Raw genomic sequence first — 19,393 nt, forward strand, 5'->3', positions numbered from 1 at the left:
GATATCTTCATGATTTACACTCCCTGTGCAAAAATTCAAGCAGTTCAGTTTGGTTTGATGGCTTGTGATCATCCATCTTCTTCTTAATTATTTTTCAGAGGTTTTAATTTTTGCAGAATCAAGGAAACTCGTCTTTTTAAGTGGTCTCTTATTTTTTTCCAGAGCTGTATCTGGAAAATTAGGATTCCAACAATGCACACACACACACACACACAGAGTCTACACAGTGCTGGGCAGTTCTGTATGTCAGATACAGTAGATGTGTCAGACGGAGCCGAGGGTGGGGTGGACTGGCTGAGGTCTGGTTTGGCTGGTGCCGCTGGACAAGGCACTGGTCTTTCCCAGTTCAGGATTAGAAAAAGCCACATGCCTGAGCCATGCATGATGCCAGCAGTGTGAGACAAGCCATCTTTTCATTTTTTCATGTCTGTGTTTCAGTAATCTATATTAAAAGTTACCAGACTGATTGGAGCTAATCCAATCAGCCGAGAGGGGGTGCTTTTTCTGGCGGGGGTTTCCTGGCAGAACACTGGCTTTACACGTGAAAGCAATGAATCGTCCCCAGTCAATCCACACTTGCTACACCCTGTTGAGTATAAATGTTGTGTCCTTAAACTTTGATTGGAAGAACCGTTAAATAGAACAGGATAATGTGTAGTTTTGAGTTTTGTAATGGATGCTGCAGGTCCAGGAAGCCAGTTGGACCATCAGGTCCAGTTCTTCTAGTTTCTATAGAGGAGAAAGTTCAGCTCCATTGTGAGGGTAATCTCCTTGATGAAAAGCTCAGATGTGAAGGTATGGAGGCTTTAAAAAAATAAAACGAAACAGGTTTGACTGAACGTTTCTTTCTTTTCATAAGAACAGAGTAGAAGCTCATTTCAGAACAACAAAACAACCAATAAATTACAGCAATTACTCAGGTATGCAAAACTGAACATATGATTCATAACGTCTCCATTCTGTATCAACCTGAGAGTTATTACATTATATTTACACCTCAACTGTGCAAATTCACAATTCTCACGAGTCAAGAGGAGAGAAAAATAAACAGGAAAAAGTACAAAAGTAACAAAATATACAACAGAAAAATAGAAAAATGAAACAGAAAGAAATACAAAATAAAAAAGCAGGAACAGAGGAAGGGGATAGGAGAAAAAAATAGTAAAGAAAAAAGAGAAAAGTAAAACTGAAAAAAAAAATTAAGATAAAAATAAAAAAGAGTATGAAAAATGACAGAAGGGAGAAGGATGGGACTGAAGAGAAAGAAAGAAAGAAAGAAAAGAGCAACAGAAATAAAGAAAGAAAACAAGAAAGAAAGAAAAAAATAAGAGAAAAATTAAGAAAGAAAGAAAAAAATAAGAGAAAAATTAAGAAAGAAAGAAAAAAATAAGGGGACAAGAAAAGGGACAGGACATAGAAATAGAAAAACAAATGAGGATAAAAATAATACAAAATTGGGGGGACAAAAGAGTACTAAAAATGACAAATAGAAGGGAGAATGATGTGAATAAAGAAGAAAAAAGAAAGAAAGAAAGAAAGAAAGAAAGAAGAGATGCAGAAAAAAATAAAAGACAGAAAGATCAACTAAAGAGGAAAACAAAGAAAGAAAGAAAGAAAGAAAGTGAGCTAAAAAGGAAACAACACAAAATTAAAAAAGAAAGAAAGAATAAGAGAAAAAGGAGATAGAAAGATTAAAAAAGGAGTAAATTGGACGGTAGAAGGTGGAAATGGGGCTAAATGGAGAGAGAATAATAAAGAAATTAAATGCTCCTCCCGGTCTGTAGGGGGCGCTGTTTCAGAGCCGCTGTGTTTCTCCTGCAGGCGGCCATGTGTTTCTCCTCACTCACTGTAGTGTTTCTCAGACTCCGCTAAGATTAGCTCTCTCTGTTTCTCTGTAGTTTAGCGGATTTAATCGGTAAAATGGTCCGAAAGCTGAAGTTCCACGAGCAGAAGCTCCTGAGGAAAGTAGACTTTATTAACTGGGAGGTGGATAATAACCTGCACGAGGTGAAGATCCTGAGAAAATACCACATCGAGAAGAGAGAGGACTACACCAAGTGAGTGTTTATACTGAATATACAGATTCAGCCTTTTCCTCTTTTAAAATCTTTTTAAAATCTCAGTTTGCCTGTTTTACCTTGTCTAACTGTTCTCTGAAAACTGAACCAAAAGAAAAATAACAAACAAGATCCAGCAGATGACAGACATGTCTCTCCAAACCATCACTGTTCATCAGTAAATTTTACATTTCATTTAAAGTAAATCAAGGGATCAGAGTCTGGAGGAAGAGTGGATGGAGAGACACACAGTCCAGACTGCTTGAGGTCTAGTGTGAAGTTTCCACCAATCAGTGATGATTTGGAGAGACATGTCATCTGCTGGTGTTGGTCCAAAGTATGGAGATGCGGATTTCATTTTCCAGCAGTACTTGGCACACTGCCGACACTACCACAAGTACCAATTGCGTTTATGTAATATTATTATAATTTTCTGAGACACTGATTGTTGAGTTTTTTATTGGCTGTAAGCCATAATCATCAACAAAAAAGAAGAAATAAATTCTTAAAATAGTGTATTACACTAACTTTACAATAATATTTATTTTTTTTTAGATACACTAGAATAAGGGTAAGAAAATATTAATGTTATAATGTTAATGTATTATTTTTTTTAGGTACAACAAACTGAGTCGCAACATCAGAGAACTGGCCCAGAAAATCCGCGACTTGGATGAAAAGGACGGTTTCCGAGCTCAGAGCACCTCACAGTTCCTGGAGAAACTGTACGTTTAGGAACTTTCCTCACCTCCTCATCTGTAGCTGATATTCTGAACAGTGGAATAGTGTAAAATAATGTGTAAGGATGTGTTGTCTGATTCAGTTTTTTCTCTTTGCAGCTACTGTATCGGATTGATCCCCACCAAACAGAACCTGGCTCTTGCAGATGCTGTCAGTGCTTCCTGCTTTTGTAGGTGAGTGAGTGAGAGAGAGTGAATGAGTTTGTTTGTGTGTGAGAAAACAGATCATGATGTATAAGTAGGTTTACTTATGGTGCAAAAGTCATTTCAGTGTCATGCTACAGATTAATTCTAAGTATAATAGAGAATTGTGCTTGAAAATAGTGTAAAAGTAATGATTGATTTCTCTCTATTATGTCTGACCTGCAGGAGACGGCTGCCAACAATTATGCTGAAGCTGCGCATGGCTCAGAACCTGAAAGCTGCCGTCACGTTCATCGAACAAGGACGTATCCTTACTTACTGTTTTAAAGAGCTGGTTCAGTTTGTTAGAACCAGAAGAAATGGTCCTATTGAAACCATGAAGCACCAAAAAAGCGCTTTCACCAGTTCTTAATAATTCAGTTTGTTTTGATTTAAGGATGAACACAGTGTGGACAAAACACAGGCTTACCTGTCATATGAAATTAGAATCATGTTATTAGAAGCGTGAATTTGAATCTATATCATTTGAACCTGATTTCTGCTTTTTAGAATCTAAAAATATCAATATTTAACTTATAAAATCCAACTAGGTTACATAATTCTGATCATTAATTAGTATTCTTATATATATATATATATATATATATATATGATTATTACAGTTCCTTCACTGAATGGCAGATATTCGTGTTGGGCCAGAGGTCGTCACAGACCCTGCTTTTCTTGTTACAAGGTCAGTTCTGTTTTTATTCTTTTTCTCTTTTTTTTCTTTTTAATTTAGTCATATTCAACTCCAGCTTTCACGTGATATCATCAAACGCAATGCAGGCCAGTGAATACTTTTGTCAGTATAGTATATCTACAGAAACCTTACAGTTCCCAAGTTGGTGCATCCCAACTGTTACATATCTTGTTTATCCATAGGTTTATTTGCATTATTTATTTATTACCTCCACAGGAACATGGAGGATTTTGTGACCTGGGTGGACTCCTCCAAGATCAAACAGCATGTCATGAATTACAATGAGGAGGTATGAATGCTATGCTAATGTCTGTCCTTTATCCTAGTTATTGTGCTGGAAAAATGTTTGTGTGTCTTGTTTCTGTTCTCACAACAGTCTGGAATTAATATAAACGGTTCCCAATTGAAAGTTGCCTGTTTTTATAATAGTTTGAATGTCTGGCCTCATGTCACCTACTCTGGATTTCTGTCAATTGGTTCTGAATTAGATTTTAAGATCCATTTCCGCTCTCAGGGGATTAATCAGATTAGTACTTTTGTCAGTGTGGGCAGTGTGACAAGTCCTGCTGGAAAATGAAGTTAAACATGCAATATTTTTGGGTGCTGTTGTGTACAATAAACAATACACAATACACTAACGTTGCTACCTAGTATGATAAGGTTTCCAGCTTGCAATCTAATGTTACTTGCTAGTGTGCTAATGTCACTACCTCGCATTTACTTCTTAAAAGCAAATAAATAATGTCTTGTCTTTTTTTCTTTCTTCCTCCAGCGTGATGACTTTGATCTTGTGGTTTGAGGCCGAGGTTGGACAGAGGTTGTTGAACATGAGAGCCAAAGGAAACCTCAGAAGCCACTCTGGATCCGCAGTCAGCAGAGCAATGTGAAGTCAAGGCCGATACACCATGGACTGAATGAAGACTTTATTACTGAAAGGATTTCGCTTAAACATTGCAACCCCTGTGATTGCAAAGAGAGGCTATTAGCACATTGGTGATGTGTTATAAAAATATTTGTATATTTATTATACACTGCGAGGGACATTTTAGTACATTAAGAATTGCAAAAACATATTTTTTTGTAACAAAAATTGTACAGTGTGTGAAGAAAAAGCTTTCATTTTATGTTGGATTTTTTTGTTTTCCTTTAATGTTCTTGTAGCCAGGTATGGCTGCTAAAATAATAAATCTGGAAAGAAAATCTGTCTTATTTCAGTATGGATTGCATACCAGTATGACCCCGTCTCATCATATAGATTTACAGCAAACATACATACCTAGATAAATGTGAAGAAAAAAAGCAAAAGTTTGGCATGATATAGTTTGGTATAACGTGTGAATCTAAAAAAAAAAAGAAAACAGCTAGGTCAGCTTAGTTTATGACCAGCTGAAAGTTTATGTTGAGTTTGATGGTTTAGCTGAATAACAGAATGGCTGCCCTAGTCATGCTGATAGTCCAACTAAACCACAATTTCTTTATAAAATTATCATATAGTTCCCAAAAATTAATTTGCGCTGTTTTACATGTTGATAAGTTTAATCATTAAAAAATGAAATGATCAAATTTTATTATCGTTCATAATCTCTTGTGGGTTTGTGCCACCACAAGAGGGAGCACCTGGGTGATACCAAAATGAATGGATTCCTATAGAGCAATTGAACAAAATCATGTTTATAAAAGTACTAATTTTCTCAATACAGAACAATAGCAAAAGTTTAAGCATCGCAGACTCCAGCATTTTAAATCTATCTATCTATCTATCTATCTATCTATCTATCTATCTATCTATCTATCTATCTATCTATCTATCTATCCCTGTTCCACCTTAAGTCTTAAATCAATTACAGTACATGTACAGCAGCACACACACAGTACATGCTGTCTATCTATCAATTGATCTGTCTATATGTCTGTCTGTCTACCTATCTATCTACCTGCCTATATATTGAGGTGTATTCTGTACTATGGATGTTTATCACTTCTACAGCCTTCCAAGAACACCCAAAGAGGAGTCCACAAGAGACAAGAAGACACAACAATATCTATAAGCATGTCTATATATCCCTATGTCTGTCTGTCTACATATCTATCGATCTGTCTGTCTGTCTATTTCTGTCTAAAAACCTATCCATCCATCCATCCTGTTCCACCTTAAATCCTACTGCAATTACAGTACATTTACGGCAGCACACAGAACGTACATGCTGCTACATGCTGCGCCATTTAAGGTGGAACGGGTAATTACCTAAAAGAAGCCGATTCAGACTGGTTAAAACTGGTCAAAGCTTTCCATTTTATTTCGCGAATTAATGTGTTATTATCTATAATACTCCTAAAAGCCTAACTCTGCTTTTAAAGCCTAAGCAAAGCTTCGGGGGGTGAAATAACCCACCGCCCGGGTCTTTGTTCTCCCGCTCGATTGCTAATGTCTGGCTGCGATTCCCATGCAGGACACGAAGCTCCCGCTTCCCATAGCTGACCGCTGACCAGCAAACACGCCACAAAATCCCGTTTTTACTAAAGGTAAGAGACGAGTTAGCTGTGTGTGTTGGTTGTTTTACATGTTGTTTAATCCTAGACGTGCCCTTGCTGCAGTATAATAAACGCAATTATCTTAATTAGCTGTTTTTTTAACCGTTTCCATTGTTGTTTGTCCGGGTTAGCACCGCCTTTCCTAGTTGTTACACTGCAGAGACTGCTGCTGTATCCGTATCATACACTTAGCTTAGCTTAGCTAGGTTAGCATGCTAGAAATGGTTGTTTAATGGTGTATAAAAGAAGATTTAATAGTGTTTTTTGGTTATAAACGTACACGTTTGTCTTTTTCTTTCGTTTTCTATTCCCCTGGCTTGCTAGGTTTCAGAAGTAGGCCTTGGATTCGTATTAGAGGCAATGTAAACACAAACAGAGCAATATGAAATGGGTTTCGTGTTCATAATTAATTAGCTAAGCTATGTGTGAATTGCTTACATATAAATAACATTGCTGTGCATGTGCTGCTTCTTTTTGCTTTTTATGGTCCAGCACAGGGTGATGACGATGATAAATGAGCCAGCACTGCCACCTTTATTGGCTAATTTAGTAGTGGTTAAAATAACTGTGTAGCTAGGTTAATGTTAAGCTTAGCTTGCTAGATGGTTGGTGTAATATAACTTACAGTGGAATGGAAAAGTTTGGGCACCAATGATAATTTGTACTATTTTCCTTTGTAAATCATTGGTTGTTCAGATCAGCAATTTTAGTTAAATATATCATATAGCAGATGAACATAGTGATATTTGAGAAGTGAAATGAAGTTTATAGGATTTACAGAAAGTGTGCAATAATTTCTTATAAATAATTGCAAGCAGATGCATAAATTTGGGCCCCAACAGAAAAAAATATTGAAAAATCAACATTTAGTAGCTTCTCTTTTGCAGAAATAACAGCCTCTAAACGCTTCCTATAGCTTCCAGTGAGAGTCTGGGTTCTGGTTGAAGTTATTTTGGATCATTCTTCTTCAGAAAACATCTCCAGTTTAGTCAGGTTTAATGGTTTACCCCGCTTTAAATCACACCACAGATTTTCAATAATATTCAGGGAATTCAGGAAATGACCATTCCAGAACGTTGTACTTCTTCTGCGTAAATGCTTTAGTAGATTTTGAGCAGTGTTTAGTGTTTGGGGTCATTGTCTTGTTGTAGTATCCAGCCCCGGAGCTTAAACCTAAACTTTCTCACTGATTCTTCAACATTGTTCTCAAGAATCCGCTGATATTGACTGGATTACATGTGAAACTCAACTTTTTTTTTTATTTTATTTTAAAAACAAGATTCACAGTTCCTGCACTGGTCCCACAGCCCCACAGCATATTGGAGCCACCACCAGGTTTTACTGTGGGGATCAGTAAAATGTTTGTCTTGATATGCTGTCTTCTTTTTCAGCCATGCATTAATAACCACCCTCCAAATAACTCAGTTTTAGCTTCATCAGTCCACAGAACCTTATTCCAAAATTAAGCTGGCTTAAACAAATGTGCTTTAGCGTACCTCAAGCGACTCTGTTTGTGGCATGTGCTCACAAAAGGCCTCTTCTGCATTTCTCTCTCATGCAGCCTCTCCTTTTGAAGTATGTGCTAAATAGTTGACCAATGCACAGTGACACTATTATCTGCAGCAAGATGATGATGTAGGTGTTTGGAGCTCTGGAGGTCTGTGGGTTGAATATGACTGTTCTCATCACCCTTCTCCTCTGCTTATCTGTGATTTTTTTTTCTCTGTTCTGCCACTTCAGACCTTAACTAGAATTGTGTCTGTGGTTCTTCAATTTCCTCACTCTGTTCCTCACACAGGAAACTGCAGCTGAAATCTCTGAGATTATTGAGCTTTTTGTAACCATCTTCTAAACCATGATGTTGAACAATCTTTGTTTTCTGGTCATTTGGTCAGTTTTGTTTTGAGGGTCCCATGTTGCCGCTCTTTAGACAAGATGAGAAAAAAGGAGAAAAATTGGTGCCTTAACCCTTTCTCATAATTGGATTGGTGTGTGTAGATCAAGGGTCAATGAGAATACCAACAAATTTTGTATTCCAGTAATTCGTGCTAAAGGTATTCAAATCAATAAAACGAAAATGATTCCCAAATTCATGCACCTGTTTAAGGATTCAAGTAGACTTTATTTTCATTCGCATCACATGTGGTACATGAGGGGAAACAAAATTGTAATCTCACGGCCCAGTTCCACCCAAATAGCAATTATAATTATTATTATGAGAAAAATAAAATTTGAATAAAATATACATTTTCTATACAAGTATAGAAAGGATGAAATCCAGAAAGTGCAAGTGCCTAAGTCATCTGGGATGTGTTGCGAAGCCTGACATATCCTGTATGAAGGAAGAATCAAAACGTTATCTAATAGAAAGAGAATGTGTGTGTGTGTGTGTGTGTGTGTTTTCGGGTGAGTGAGTGTGAGTATGTAGGGATGTGTTGCAAAGAATCTGTGTTGTATCCTGGAGACTTTTATCTCCAAGGTCAGGAGACGAGGTTCCAGAGCAGAGCGTATCCTGTACAAAGGAAAAATGAAAATATTATCTACCAGTGTCACTCAGGGCCAAGAAAATGAGCACACAGTATAATAAATGTTTAATCAGAATAAAACACCAGGCATGCACTTAACTGTGAGAGAAAACCATACAAAATGAATCCCAGCGATGACTAAACATTAGTAGGCATATAATGTAAAGCTATGCTATCATAGATATATAGACCTCTACACAGTTTAAGGAGTGTGCGTGTGATAAGTTAGCCATTAGCACCACGCTAATTGGTTACCTTTTAGCTCTTGTTAGCTAAAGGAGCCAGTGTGTGAAAGTTGTTTTTTTTGGTTTGTTTTGCTTTGTATTTTTTTTTCTTCTGCTGAACCCCTCTTTTAGCACTAGACTCTTCTGCACAGGGTGTGAAATTGGAGCAGAAACTAAAGTCCTAGGCTGCAGTTTTGTGTACATCTGCAGGATTTCAGTTATCAGCCTCGTGTGTCAGCGAATACTCTGAGACCTGAGCCGCTTCTTTTCCAAAAATAGGCCGAAGTTTAGTGACGTGCTGCGTATTGTCCTTTGCAGTGGTGCTCAGAAAAATCTGTGTAACATCCTGCCTCGTATTTAGACTCCAGCACTTAGACAATAGCAGAGGTGATGACCTCACTAAATCTTTTCACAGCTCAGTCAGGAGACATTTTTAGGTGGTACACACCCTCGAACAGATTCATACAGAACCATATGACCAAAGTATATGAAATGGGAAATCCAAAACAATAATACTGTGATTCTGCAAAATCTCATATATTGCAAGATCATTTCTCTATGATACTTCACAGCATCTGTGCAATTGAAGAGGATTAAATATTCCTAAATAATCAAATACCAGGAATTATTGATTTATTTTCAGTTTAACAGAATTTAACAACAATTATTAATTGATATACAAGATAGTACTTGGTCTCTTTAACACACTTTGACTCCAACTCTTCCAAGTGTGGCATTATTCCAATGTTGTAAAATACTACAGCCATAAACTGACACAAATTAGAACAGCTCTGCTACTGTTAAAATACCTAAAATCAAAAAAAAATACAAAAATCTTAATCTTTTTCTGTAACATAAGCAGAAAAGAAGAAATGTTTAACTAGGTAAATCACTTTTTTTAAGCAGTCAAACGGTTCTGTGATCTGTCATTGTTCTATCTATGAACAACGGAGTACATTTTTTGAGTAGTTTAGAGATGTGATGTAAAAACATAGATTCCATACTCTTATCTTTTAGTGGTATGCAGAAGCCTTAACAATCATATTTTCTAGTTTAAAGGAGCATTCAGTAGAAAATGAGAGCAAAGAGCAACATCACAGAGAGTTGTTTACCCGCCCATCGAAACTCATACTATTTCTTCTTTGGTCAATGTGTTTTTTTGAGCCATGCCGAGGCTTTGTAGCTGAACCAGCCCGCTTGCTAGCTTCCATGCTGCAGCACCGCTCGCTTGCTGTTATGTACTCTATTGGCAACCTCTGGGGTGGAGTCAGAGGCCAAAACAGAGAAACTGTGATGCACTGAACAGTCCAAATAGGAACGTACTGGCTGTATTAGCTGCTGACAAGAGCTGCCAGTGCTTTATCTCGGCAGGTTTCCTTAATATCAGATAATAACTCTAGATCATTTTATCATTACTACTGAAAATATAGTTCTTATTGGTCCTTTTAAGGCCTAGAAATGTTCCTTTTTATGAAGTATCTTGAACTGAATTTTCTCTCTCTCTGTCTCAGGTGCTGTTCGCAGTACGATGCCGGCGGTGGTGGCGAGGCAGTGAGGCGATGGGCTGCACCTCGGCCAAGCCGCTATCAGCTGTACCTGGAGAAGAAGAGGGGCGGAGCAAAGCATACAGCAATGGAGATGCCTTCTCTGGTCAGTCCTGAGGGTTAGCGTTAGAATTAGGATTTGGGTTCGGGTCGGGAGCTCCACTCAACTGAAGGTCTTATGAAAACTCTAAAATTGCACTAAAATTAAACTAATTTCACATTTTGTGATTTGGCTTCATATGTTTATTACAGGTTAATTTTATCCTGTTTATTCCTGTTTTATATAACGGGAGAAATAAATTTGACCCCACTTTTATTGTTTTATTTTTTTAAAAAGCCAACAAAAGACTAATTAACCTTAATGGAAGATCAAAGCTATGTTGAAAGCCCCTGAAGCGTGATTTAGCAATGTTAGCACTGTGTTACTGATTTATGAATGTGAATAAATGGAGGAAATTCTGTTTTCTATTCAGATGAGTACAAAATGAAAGGCGTTGAGAAGGTGAAGTATGCGCATGGAGAGGAGGAGCGAATGAACACACGCAACCAGGAAAACCTGGTAATGTGTACACTCACACTCCACACTTTCATAAATCTGTATTAATTTACAAATGCATCAGTCTGTAGGGTGATTTTTTTTTATTTATTTTTTTTATTGTATTAATATTATTAATGTTAGCATAGCGCCTCCTATATTGCCTCATATACCCACTGTCACATTTCCTAATTTAGTGTATCTTATCAAAAATAATACAGAATCGTATCAGAAGAATCAAAATGAGTGCAATCTAATTACACTGAACTCAGAGGTTCAGTGCTTTAGATTTTATGCACATTGTTGAAAGCTTTCCTGAATAAATTGGATTCCGATTGAGAGATTTGCCCCCCTGCTGGTGACTCACTGCGCTTTTGTGTTTCAGGAGAAGAGCACACTTTTGCACAAAGGCAAACACAAAGATGTCAGTGGAAACACTAATAAGATAAGGTGGGTGTAGCTGTGCTCCACATTACTCTCTACAGCACTGTTACTGTTACTGTTAGTGCTAAGTTTCTTTTCTTCTCTTTCAGCATCCATTCCTCAGAGAGCCAGCAGGAGTTCTTCAGGATGCTGGATGAGAAAATTGAGAAGGTAAGGTCATGTCTGTTTGCACAGATCACATGGAATAGATCTGAAATTTGGCAATTTTACGCACTTTCTTTTTTTACACAGTAACTACAAGTAAACACAAGCTGTGCTTTTCAGTGGCTTTGTTTTATGGATATAAAAGGCCTAATCCCATATCACCCCTTGGCCCTACCACTTAACTCTACCCCTTCTTTTCAAGTGTAACCCTTCCCCTTGGAACAGAATTACAAGAGGAAGGGGTTAAATTCACCCCCTAAGTATTGGGACAACCCTTCAAGCATCCGATGTGTCATCAGGAGAGCTGAAGTTCTGTAGCCTAGCTGCTGGCTAAATAGTTGCTTAACTTTTAGGGCTTTTAGAAATGGGGAGATTTTAGAGAGGGTGCAGATATTAATTATTATTTAACATTCCTTAATTCGTCTGTAATGGGAAGCTGAAATTATGCGCCTTGTGTATGAAAAATGTGCCTTATGTTTGAAAATAGACCAGAAAATAGACGTTTATTAATAGTGCCCCTTATCATCCTTACAGTGCAAAAAGTACAGTATTTATATATAATAAAATCTGTCAAAGCTAAACCATCACATCTGAGCAAAATATTTATAATATATATTGAGGAAAAACATTTATTAAAAGCTGTCTTATCTCTCCATCTTCTCCAGGGTCGGGACTACTGCTCTGAAGAGGAGGACGTCACATAGCGCGGCTCGTCTCAGCTCGGCCCAGAGGAGAAACCCGTCCTACCCCGGAGTTCCTCACGCCGCCCCTTTCCTTGTCTTCCTGGCCCTCAGAGCACCACGCGTTTTCAACACGATTCAACCCCGTACTCGCCCCTGTTTACATTGAGCACGGCTCGGCCGCTGGGGTTCACAGTTTGGCGTTTGAGTCTTTTGAAGATGTCTGGCAAGGAAAGGAGCGAACGCTCGGCGTGTCGGACGGACGAACCCGGGACACGGAGCGGATTTCTGATGGACTGTCCTTTATCGCCCCTGCCTTACAGCTGCCCCAGCCCATAAATAAGCCTTCTCCAGCTCACAGACTCGAACGGAATCGGAGAGAGAGCCATTGCACAGACTCGCCTGGAATCATTTCGGCCTGCTTTTTCTGTAAAGAGGACACAGGGACCGATGCTGCGTATCTTAGATCTTAGATGATCACGTCTTTTGAGAATGATAAGAAAGAGAGAGAAATTTGAGAGAGATTTAAGGGAGATTTGATGGAGATTTTAGTGAGATTGGTGACTAATGTGTGTCTAATAAAAGGTCACGTGACGTGCTAGCCCCATTCAGATGGTTTGACACTGAACCTCGAAGAGCGAATGGACACAAAACCTACGGACTATTCCTAACATTCCAGGAGTCTTGTCTCTTTATCTTGTTTTTTTATATGTTGGCAAAGTATTTTTTCTTTTGTTCATTTTTGATTTTGTTACACAAGTGCTACACCATTTCTTTATTACTTTTTCCAGGTATTTCTCTTTTTTATTTTGAAGTGTAACACTGCTCAGGACTGTAGTGCTGTTATTTCTGACTGTTAGGGGTTGACGCTTTTGGTTAGCTTCTTCAGGATTGGAGGGGACACGTGGACACATGGACTCATGGACTGTAGACACAGTTGAACGACTGACAGATGGATAATAGTATTTAGGATAACTGTGTTTAGTGGGACCAGTTATAAAAGCATCATTATGACGTCATGTAGTTTCAAATACATATGTTTGTGTTTCTGTAGTGCACCAACAGTTTGGTATAATAAGACTGGATTACAGATGTAAGCTTCACCATCGAAGAGGGTGAAACGCAGGTTTTCTGGCAGAATTGTTGTCCAGCAGAAGAGAGAAAGGACTGTGAGGACACTAAGTACATAAAAGTACGAACAGATTGAGTAAAATTAAACTGCAGCCCTAAAGACCAAGCCTAGGTAGATAAGATACGGGCCAGGAGGGTTATTTTTCTAGTAGGCAAACGTTTGTTAGTGCAAACAAACTGTGTGAAATGTGCAAAATGTTGAAAAGGTAGAATTGAGAGGTAATGAGGTCATGTATTTTGACTAGTTTTGAGATTTGAGAACCTGTAAAAGCAACATTAATTAATTTATTGGGTTAATTTATGGGAAAATAGCTAGATTGTAGTACATGGGGAAATATGTTAATTCAATTTTTTAGAAAAAAAAAAAGCACTGATGATAAGAAGAAAGTAGTACAGTCAGTAGCACAACAACTTAGCAGCACACAGATGATTTATTATTAGGTTTTCATGCTGGATAGCTAACCGGCTGCCTCTTTGGATGAGCCAACAGTGCTAGCTGCTAGCTGCTTTAGATAGCTAACAATTAGCTAACAATAACCCAGGGTGAGGCTTTTTGTTCAACCCATTTGTGGCTTGCTGGGTCTGCAGGGCTTGGAAAAACATCTAACAGTAATTTTTTACCTCCTGATACCTAAAAAAAAGAACACAGTCCTCATACGGGGGACATTAGTTTTGTTTTTTTTTGTACATTTAAAAATGATTCTTGACATTTGGGATCAGAATGACTCAATTAGTCCAAAAACAGAATGTTAGCTTTCTACAGTAAGTGAATAAATTAGTTTTAAACACAAAATTAACTATTTCTATCTGGACTGGCTGTAGAAACTTTTGACTGTGATTCACAACATCTTTCAACAATTTCCAATCAAATGACATTAATGTTGTCATGTGACCAATAGATGATATAGGCAGTGTCTCAAAATGAGGCCAATGATATTTAACATTTTACAAAAATTAGGATTATAGTGCAAAGTAGCGGAAATATAATATAAATATCCTTATATTCCCATATAAGGATGCAGGGTCTCAAGAGGTTAAAATAAATTAGTAAAATATATATATATATATATATTGACTTTAAGGTCCTTCTGCTGAACACAATTTCTGTCGGTTAACTTGCAAACCAGTCTTTAATCTGATTTAATAATAATAAAAAAAAACTGACTTTTAGGCTAAAAAGAAACGCACCCACATGCCCCTATTCCGTGCAGCTATTTATTCATGTCTTTTAGTTTAGCCCAACCTAGAGCCTGGCTGATTTTTTAAAGCTGATAAATGAATGGGGCTTATTTGCTAGATGATGTTACGCCAAAATTACTCAAAATAACAAATTAAATGGGGAGTTTTTCAGACAAGGATTGAGCCTAGTCTTGGACTAAACTAAAGCATTTTGAATGGAGATGTTCCAGCATAAGGAAAATATAAGCTGTGTTCAGAATTTACTCCTCATCGAAGAAGTAGTGCACTATTCCCTATATAGTTCACTACCAAACACCCATAATGCATCACAAAATGTAGTGTATAGATGATGTACACTAGAATTTCCAGTGTATACCATAATGCAGTGAAAGTGGTGTTATATTAGATGTTCTCAAAGCTGCACAAACAAAGATTTTAAGAAAGTTTGTTGTTAGGTTGATCCAGTGTCAGTTCACTATATAGCAAATGTGATCTACAGCTCTGAAAAATGAGAGCACCTAAAAATTAAGAGTGTCTTTGATTTTAGCAAATTAAAAAACTCTGGAATATAATGAAGAGGAAGATGCACCAGGAGTAAAGCAGCATAAAGTTATCCAAAAGCAGTGTGTAAGACTGGTGGAGGAGAACATAATGCCAAGATTCATGAAAAAAACTGAGATTAAAAACCAGGGATATTCCACCGAATATTGATTTCTGAACTCTTAAAACTTTCTCGTAATTTTTCCAAAGCTGTATATGAATCGTAAAGTAGTTAACGAGTGAGCCAATCCAAACACTGAAGCTTTAGTCTACAACATGGCTCAATCCTTGTCTGATCAAACTTCCCCAAAATCATGTTCCACAGATTTCCATTTAAATGAAAGAACATGGATAGTTAAACTTTAAGAGATTTAAAGTTTTTTAATACTTCAGTCAGGCTCTAGGCAAAGTACCAGTACCACAAAAGAAAACAATGACTGGACAAGAGAATCTGCTTTACTTTATTTGCTTTCCTTTTATGAATTCATACATATGTGTATGATACAAGTGCCCAATACTGTCTGTTCAAAACTATTGCCAAAATGAAGAAATATTCAATATCAAAGAGTTTTGCGTATTCCTTCCACTCTGCGCTGATCTCACTGGGTAATCACTGACAAAGGCCTTTATTCACCAACTGTATTTAAGAAGAAAAATCTTTTTTTTTTCCCACTTGCAGTTTTTTTGCAAAGATTTAAATTTTCTTAATCGGGATTTGTTTAATTTATGAGGACAAAAGTGATCCATCACTATAAGAGCATTTATTAATTTAATCAGTAATCTGATTAAAATTTGTCTTGGGAAGATATTGATGAATGGAGCCTTATGTCTTTTATATATGATATATACTAGTGCATCTAAAAAATTAAGACTATCATTGAAAAGTTTATATTTACTTTATTTTAGCAATTCAGTTCAAAATGTGAAACGTAATTTGAAATATTATATAGATGTATTACACAAAGAGTAATCAATTTTGGTTTAAAAAGACATGTCATCTGCTGGTGTTGATCCACTGTGTTATATCAAGTTCAAAATCAGAGCTGACAACTTTTATGAAGATGCAGATTTCATTTTCCAGCAGGATTTGGCACACTGCCCACACTGCTAAAAGTACCAATTGGTCTAATAGAATATTCTACTTTTCTAAAACACTGATTTTTGGGGTTTTCATTGGTTCTAAGCCATAATCATCAACAATAAAATAAACAAACAATTATAACGCTATATGAGTTTCACATTTTGAACTGAATTACTGAAACAAAGTAACTTTTCAATTATATTTAATTTTTTTGAGATGCACTAGTGTATATATAATTTATTGTTTATTTTGAGTCCAAAATGTAGGACTGTCCAAAGGAAATGTCTGTCAAATGTTATCCCATTACACAGGCTATAGCACGCCCAGTTCACCTAACCTAGGAGGACACACACAAAGAAACACTAAACTCCTTCAGAGACTAGAGTGAGGATTGTATTTACAACCACAAGCCACTGAAGGTACCTGTGCCACACCCCATCTGGATAGGAGCCATTAATATTATGAAAAATAATAAAGGTCAAAGAGAACTGCACACTTCTTAACCGTGCAAGCACTTTTGATCTTTTTTATAATACTGTCATTACAGAAAGGTGAGTATATTCTGACCCCATCATGCAGCCTTATTGCCCACCAATGAAAAGCTGCCTTCAAATACAGCCATCAGATAAATTATAAAAAGCTAAATCTGAGACAGTGGGCTGAACACTGCCCCTCAACTTCAGTCAGAATCTTCCACAATGTTATGTCCATTACATGGTCATGTAATGGTCATGTTTGGAGTCTTCTCTTGCGGTGCTGTCTCCGGCCCTGGTCCTGAATGTCCACCGGAGGGTCCGGGGTTAGCAGGCCGTCACACAGCCGCTGGTACACCAGGGTGGAGTCTGAGGCCACTGCACACAACAGCATTGGGCTTCCTCGGTCCAGGATACACCTCAAACTGAGAACAGATTTAATCAAAATGTGCCACATACAATATATAGAGTCATACATGGTGTAGGCAGAGAAATGCCTTGATAATAATGTCTGCTCACATGAAAAAAATAGATACAGACAAACAAACTCTGGATAGGAAACCAGAATCCCTGGAAAGCGAATCGGTTCTGATACATCAGCTCACAGACGCAGCATTGTGCTAATCCACATCACCCTCAGCGTGATTAGAGGAGAGAGCGCCATCTACTGTTCCCACCCAGAGCAAGACCAACTGTGCTCTCTCAGGGCTCCAGCAGCTGATGGCCGTAAGCTGCATGACCAAGATTCAACCCAGCAATCTCTTGCTTTAGACCCTTGAAAAGTATTACAGTAGTGACGCAAACCTTGTCCACTTACTCTTTGTGGCTGACGGTTCTGTGTGAGGGAAGTGGATAAACCACCTGTACCGGTTCACCTTCCTTCTCACGGCCTTCCAGCAGAACCGCCTGCAGCTCAGAGCTCGCGACTCCCACCACGTCCTTCCAGCGACGAACTGCAACAGAGTTCAGCCATGACAAGACATCCTGATTAACATCCAACATGCACTGAACATATCGTCACAGTACTGGAGAACACTAGAGTTTTCTCTTACCTTCTGTTAAGTCCAGATAAACCAGGAATGCTGCATAGACCTGAGCGCTGTCACCAACATCCAGATTCATCAGGTCTTGGTACTAAAGAGAATAAGCACATTTTAGACCATAGATACTCAAATCATGTCATTGAATAAAGACTCAAAGATGTTTTTGGAGGTCCTACAATTTAATCAGTGTAATGTAAACTGCATGAAAAAAAAAATGTCATTTAGAACATTTATTTGCAGAAAATGAGAAATGGCTGAAATAATGCAAAGGAAACAAGTTCATATTTATAAAGGTTAAGAGTTCAGAAATCAATATTTGGTGGAATAACCCTGTTTTTTAATCACAGTTTTCATATTTTCATGCATCTTGGCATCGTGTTCTCCTCCACCAGTCTTACACACTGCTTTTGGATAACTTTATGCTGCTTTACTCCTGGTGCAAAAATTCAAGCAGTTCAGTTTGGTGGTTTGATGGCTTGTGAGCATCCATCTTCCTCTTGATTATATTCCAGAGGTTTTCAATTTGATAAAATCAAAAAACTCATAATTTTGTTGCTGATCCAAAAAACAAAGATTTATAAAGAAAAATCATGAAAATTATCAGGGGTGCCCAAACCTTTTTATACTACTGTATATTGGTTGGAATGAAGAACAGGCAGCTTAAAGTAACTAAACGTCTCTAAAAATACAGAAACAATATAATATAGCTAGAAAAGATACTTAACTAGGTTAAAAACACCGAAACTCACTGCTGGGTGCTGTTTAATCCAGCTCGAATCAGCCGCTCTGCTTTCTTCCTCCATGCTCCCATTCAGAACGAGGGCGCGTCCCAAATCGCGTACCTGCGTTTAAGTAGACTAACTACTGTTGTGTATTAATTACCGAACCGGTAATTAATACATAAAGCTGAATATCTAAACGATAAACTAAAGTTATCTAGCTACTTGAAAGCAGACTGGAGTGCACCCGGTAACGCCAACATGTAACACTTGCCACTTCGCCACTGGAAAACACGGGCTTCTAAAATGTTAAGTGCGCACTATCTAGACTCTTTAAACCACATATGGAACGCGCCCCAACGTGCTGTTGTTGCGCTTCTCCCAAACCCTACCGGAAAAAAAAACACGCTGTTGAACAAGAGGTTCCGCATTAAAGGAAATCAATCGCTCAAACAATGTATATTAATCCGTGTATCATTCGTTCATTTGATATTCAATTGAGAATCAAAATCGGAAAATTAAAAAACCAATTCGTTTTTTCGTTTTTTCGTTTTTGAATATAATACCAAAAAACGAATAACGGCTTGTATTTTGTATTTTTATTTGGTTATCCAAACAAAAATTGGAAATTTAAAAAACGGACCAGGAGCCGAATTTGATTTTGATTTTGAACTTGACCCATTTGTGTGCCCCGGAAGTTACTGATTTGTTTATTCTTGGTGGGTTTCTGTTGCGCGGGAGTTCACTGCAGTGTTATCTACACAGTCTGTATTGCTGTAGGCAGCATGGCCGGACTGGAACCACATTCTGGCCTAATTAAAGATCTTTTTGAAGGTGGTAAGACGCATGAAGAGATTTCGTGCACGTTGCAGCAAATGGGGATCCAGCGATGTTCTGCAATGAGTGTTAGAAGGTT

General features: G+C 37.7%; 3 protein-coding genes across 3 annotated transcripts; 2 read left to right on the forward strand and 1 right to left on the reverse strand.

Annotated features, from left to right (window-relative positions):
• The first annotated feature begins 1,788 nt into the window (after positions 1 to 1,788).
• Positions 1,789 to 4,883, forward strand: imp3 (IMP U3 small nucleolar ribonucleoprotein 3). The gene is made up of 7 exons (XM_007250627.4): positions 1,789 to 2,057; positions 2,675 to 2,782; positions 2,897 to 2,971; positions 3,167 to 3,246; positions 3,623 to 3,674; positions 3,900 to 3,972; positions 4,456 to 4,883. The coding sequence occupies exons 1-7, from the start codon at positions 1,921 to 1,923 to the stop codon at positions 4,480 to 4,482; spliced, it is 552 nt and encodes a 183-aa protein (XP_007250689.1). The 5' UTR covers positions 1,789 to 1,920; the 3' UTR covers positions 4,483 to 4,883.
• Positions 4,884 to 5,944: 1,061 nt separating this feature from the next.
• On the forward strand, positions 5,945 to 14,241 carry zgc:55943 (DUF4612 domain-containing protein). The gene is made up of 6 exons (XM_007250626.4): positions 5,945 to 6,206; positions 10,476 to 10,614; positions 10,982 to 11,067; positions 11,429 to 11,493; positions 11,577 to 11,637; positions 12,297 to 14,241. The coding sequence occupies exons 2-6, from the start codon at positions 10,524 to 10,526 to the stop codon at positions 12,333 to 12,335; spliced, it is 342 nt and encodes a 113-aa protein (XP_007250688.1). The 5' UTR covers positions 5,945 to 6,206; positions 10,476 to 10,523; the 3' UTR covers positions 12,336 to 14,241.
• Positions 14,242 to 15,603: 1,362 nt separating this feature from the next.
• Positions 15,604 to 18,953, reverse strand: tsen15 (TSEN15 tRNA splicing endonuclease subunit). Its single transcript, XM_022677800.2, has 4 exons — positions 18,508 to 18,953; positions 17,768 to 17,849; positions 17,533 to 17,668; positions 15,604 to 17,140 (listed from the first exon to the last, which is right to left on the reverse strand). Exons 1-4 carry the CDS (start codon positions 18,559 to 18,561, stop codon positions 16,972 to 16,974), a joined length of 441 nt encoding a protein of 146 aa, XP_022533521.1. The 5' UTR covers positions 18,562 to 18,953; the 3' UTR covers positions 15,604 to 16,971.
• Positions 18,954 to 19,393: the final 440 nt, after the last annotated feature.

Source organism: Astyanax mexicanus, chromosome 8 (genome assembly GCF_023375975.1).
Source record: "Astyanax mexicanus isolate ESR-SI-001 chromosome 8, AstMex3_surface, whole genome shotgun sequence".
Taxonomy (NCBI): Eukaryota; Metazoa; Chordata; class Actinopteri; order Characiformes; family Acestrorhamphidae; genus Astyanax; species Astyanax mexicanus.